The sequence below is a fragment of the Camellia sinensis genome, chromosome 10 (genome assembly GCF_055761805.1).
Source record: "Camellia sinensis isolate YWXY chromosome 10, ASM5576180v1, whole genome shotgun sequence".
NCBI lineage: Eukaryota > Viridiplantae > Streptophyta > Magnoliopsida > Ericales > Theaceae > Camellia > Camellia sinensis.
Window position 1 is genome coordinate 16,327,156 of NC_138970.1, and position 4,048 is coordinate 16,331,203.

The following is a 4,048-nucleotide window of genomic DNA, read 5'->3' on the forward strand; positions in this document are numbered from 1 at the left end:
ATTTTTGCAGGGATAGTCAAGGAAATACTGAAAGAACGCCCTGATTTTGCCTCGAAAACAGACAGCCATGGATGTTCACCATTGCACCTAGCTTGCAGCAAAGGTCAACTTGAGACAAGCAGAGAACTCCTCAGATCAGACTCAGATCTGTCTTCTTTACAGGACCATGAAGGTCGAACTCCCTTCCACTGGGCAGCCATCAAAGGTCGAGTTAACAATGTCGACGAAATACTCTCCATAAGCCTTGAATCTGCTGAGATATTGCCTCCGTCCACAGCCGAGGCAGTTGTGGGGGGCCGACTGGAACGGGGCCGAGGCGGTGAGCGACGGCGAAGTTCTTCGATGGGAACTTCTTCGGTGGAGTTTTGTTTCCCATCTGCAGAACAATTAGATATGAAACAAGTGCGATTGGTCTTCGATTGGGTCGGGAGAATAAGGGATCTGGAGATGGAAGAAGAGGTTGGAGAGGAGGAGACAGAAATTGATCGACACAAAGAAAGAGAGAAGTTGGTGTGGGTTCGGTGAGAGTTGAAAGGAGAGGAAAGAGTATGAGAGAGAGCTGTCGAAGCCATTGATGTGTGAGCAGAGAAGAGAGAGAGAGATGAGAGACAAAGTCAATTTTCTCTGATATATGTTTAGGGACCTTAGACATCAAAAAATAATTTTGTGGATCTCTTCCATTACGAAAAGTGGGAGAGGGACCCTAGAACGATTTTCCCGGTATGAAATTGGATAATTTGACAATCATAATTCTATTATTCATGATTTTAAAATTTTTGTGGATTGTAAGCATTTGTTGAGTATAATTACTCTAGTGAGAATTGTAGGCATATTCCATTGTTGGAGAAAGAATAAAAGAATGGGGAGGGAAGGTAGATCCCAAAAAGATGAGAAAGTTCATGATTAATTAAGAGATAGATAATGCAATGGCATTGAAATTAATAACTAATAGAATACATTAGAATGGCCATAAATGCAACGACAATGACTAATAAGCAAACAAATATGAATTCTAAATAACAGCAGACAAAATGTCTAGAACAACAACTTTGACAAAGATTATTGTGTTTTGCAGGAGTAAAACGATAAGAATATTCAATTAGGGTTTATTTTAGAAACCTAAATACAATGGAGTTCTTTCTGAAAGTTGAAAGAAATACACTTTTATATAGAGATTTAATTGTAGTAGTTACCTAAAATATGTAGGATTTAGAATATTGTTTCCTAAAATTTTAAATAAATGTTACTACTACCAGAGATAATAAGAATTAATGGATTTAAATTGTGTATTAGGAAATCAATCATAAGTTGCCACATTGGCGGGGTAGGAGTAGCTCCTCCACAATGAGTTGGGGGAAAACTTTGTCCAGATATCTGTATGATGTAATTAACAAACTATAACAACACAAGCTGTAGAGTAAACACGCAAATCACACACAGAATTTTCTTTTTTTGGATAGGGTATAAAGAAAGAATAGATGGATGGGAAAACACTTTTCTATCCAAGTTGCGTACATCATGAGTTTTGTCTGGACAATATGTTTCTTTGTCCTTTTCTCTTTATAAAGTGAGAGCAAATTCTATTGTGGGTACCATTCACCTCGGTTATGATTTAACATGCTTAAAGTAATGGGTAATATGTTGGAAATTATGACGCAATCACATCGTGTTGGAGCTTTAATAAGTTACAATTCAATATAATTGTATGGTAACTTCGACTCTATGACCGCAAGCATATTATATGAGAGCTTTAATAAGTTACAATTCAATGTAATTCCTGCCGTAACTTCGACTCCATCTGCCAAAGCATCTGGGGGACTCTTTGCATCTTATGCTCTGGCATTGTGTTGTTTGAGGAGTCACCGGACTCCCCAGAGTCACCTCCTTCTTTCATTACAGAATTTAGCCACTCATCGCAAGACTCTGGCTCTGGCTGTGGGCTCGGAGGGCTTTGAATTACTACACTCAGCTGCACATTATGCTCTTCGGCAATGGCCAGAGGTTGGTCGTGGCTGCTGCTGCCTCCAAATGATTCTTCTCCTTGGACCACCCTCCTACTTGGAGATGGCTCATCTTCAGTCAAAGTTATACCTTCTCACAATCTTCCATCGTTAGCACGCAGGTTGGAAGGAAGGCATAGGCTAAACAACAATCTAGCTACCAAGTGCTATTAATAAGCTTATTACATCTGCCTTTTCATTATTTCGAGTCCTGAAAACCCTTTTAGATCTGCTTTTCATCATTTCCATTAGATTAGATTCACACCTAACATTTGTTATCCGTTTACATAAAATTGATTTGGAGCATCAGATATAGGCAATACACAAGATGCTCCAAGACTACTCAATGATTACACACTAATACATAAAATGATAAAAATCAAAATGACTAAATTCAAACATAGGTTGGAGAAATACACAAGTTGGCTAATGTGAAAAAAATAATAAAAAAGATAAAAAATAATGAGTGTTGCTAGAGATGCTCTTATGATTCCGATGTGTATTTATCAATATGGTTTCACAACTTTTATGTAATTATAATTAATATATTTGGGATTTCTCAAAAATATCTTTAAGCAAGCCAAAAGAGGCTCACAAGCATGGAAAGAGCCAGTTTGGTATAGTTTTTCTCTAGTTAAAAATTGATAATCAGGAAATAAAATTTAGAAACACTCCTCTTTTGGCTTTCGAATAATCAATTTTCTTTTAGTTTATTTAATTATTTTCGCCTCATAAGTCATAAATAGAAACTGTACCAAATACTTTTTTAACATTAAAAAAAAAACCTGTAAGCCACTCAATTTGCTGCACCAAACAAAGAGAAACAGAGACTCTTTATGTAAACATAAAAGAATTGAATCACATCACAAACAAATTCAAGCAAAAACAAATCTATCAATCTTAAGCAAAGCTTTCAAAGTTGATAAGTAAAAAGAGAATGAAACAAAGGCAGAGCAGTGTTCCCAAAAGTTTCAACCTTTTGGTGGATGGGCAGTGAGGTAAGTCTGAATTGCAGCAAGGATAGTCTGAAAGACACTCAATGTAATGGCCAAAATTGCAGCAGTGACAGCAATGAAAGTCCAGGGGTTCTTAAAATATGTATGAAGCCAATCTGCTATCCAAATCTTCATGTGGTTTCTATGATGCTTTTCAATTTTCTTTTTAACTTCAACATAAGGATGAGGGCTTGGAACCAAATCAGTGGCTATCTCATTGAACAGATCAGCCACATGTCCGTCACTACCAAGGAAGTTGATCAATATACCCTTAGCCCTCCACACCTTCACATCTTCATCATGATCAATAAGAGAATCCCTGAAACATATGTAAGAGGTCACACCAACATCAGTTATACTATCCGGGCAGGCCTCATAGGCCGCCAAGTTCAACAGAATAGATTTTGTTATGTCATCAACGATAATTGGAGGAAGTTGGAGAGTCCCAGAAGTGCATGTAGACTTGAAATCTATGTCTGTCAATTGGGATGTCTTGCTTGGCTTGAACTGGATCCCAACTGACGTGAAGTCCCTGGCTGACCGACGAGAGTACCAATCACCGGTAATGTGACACCCGATGGAAGTTGTTGAATCAATACATTGCCTGCGAACGAGTTCAAGAAAATGAATGGGGGGATTGTCTTCAGAATTCCTTTGATGCATCATCTCACGATGGCTTTGTGCCCTCCAAACATTCTTCTGAAAGAAGTTTTCAATTTTTTTCATTAGCACACCTCTTTCACCAGGCTCGCCCCTAATGCGCTTGATGAAAGCCGTGATCATTCTTTCACCCTCGTGTTTTTTAGATTTCAAGCGCATTAGCACTTGGAGCTGTCACACCCCAAATCCGGGCATGACCGGCCGTGGCCCACAGGAACTTAGCCCAAGGCACACGTAAGCCTAAACACGCATTCAATATCACCTTGAACAATTAAACCATAGTCCAATAATAAATAACCAAAACTCAATCCAGTGACATGCCACAAGTGAAAAACAAGTCTTAACCAACTACCTAAAAATATATATATACTAAATGGGGCACAAACCGCCCAC

At 38.3% G+C, this 4,048-nt stretch overlaps 1 protein-coding gene across 1 annotated transcript; it reads right to left on the reverse strand.

Moving 5' to 3' along the window:
- Nucleotides 1-2,971: 2,971 nt before the first annotated feature.
- On the reverse strand, nucleotides 2,972-3,814 carry LOC145800177 (putative UPF0481 protein At3g02645). Its single transcript, XM_082889819.1, has one exon. It carries the CDS (start codon nucleotides 3,812-3,814, stop codon nucleotides 2,972-2,974), a length of 843 nt encoding a protein of 280 aa, XP_082745945.1.
- Nucleotides 3,815-4,048: the final 234 nt, after the last annotated feature.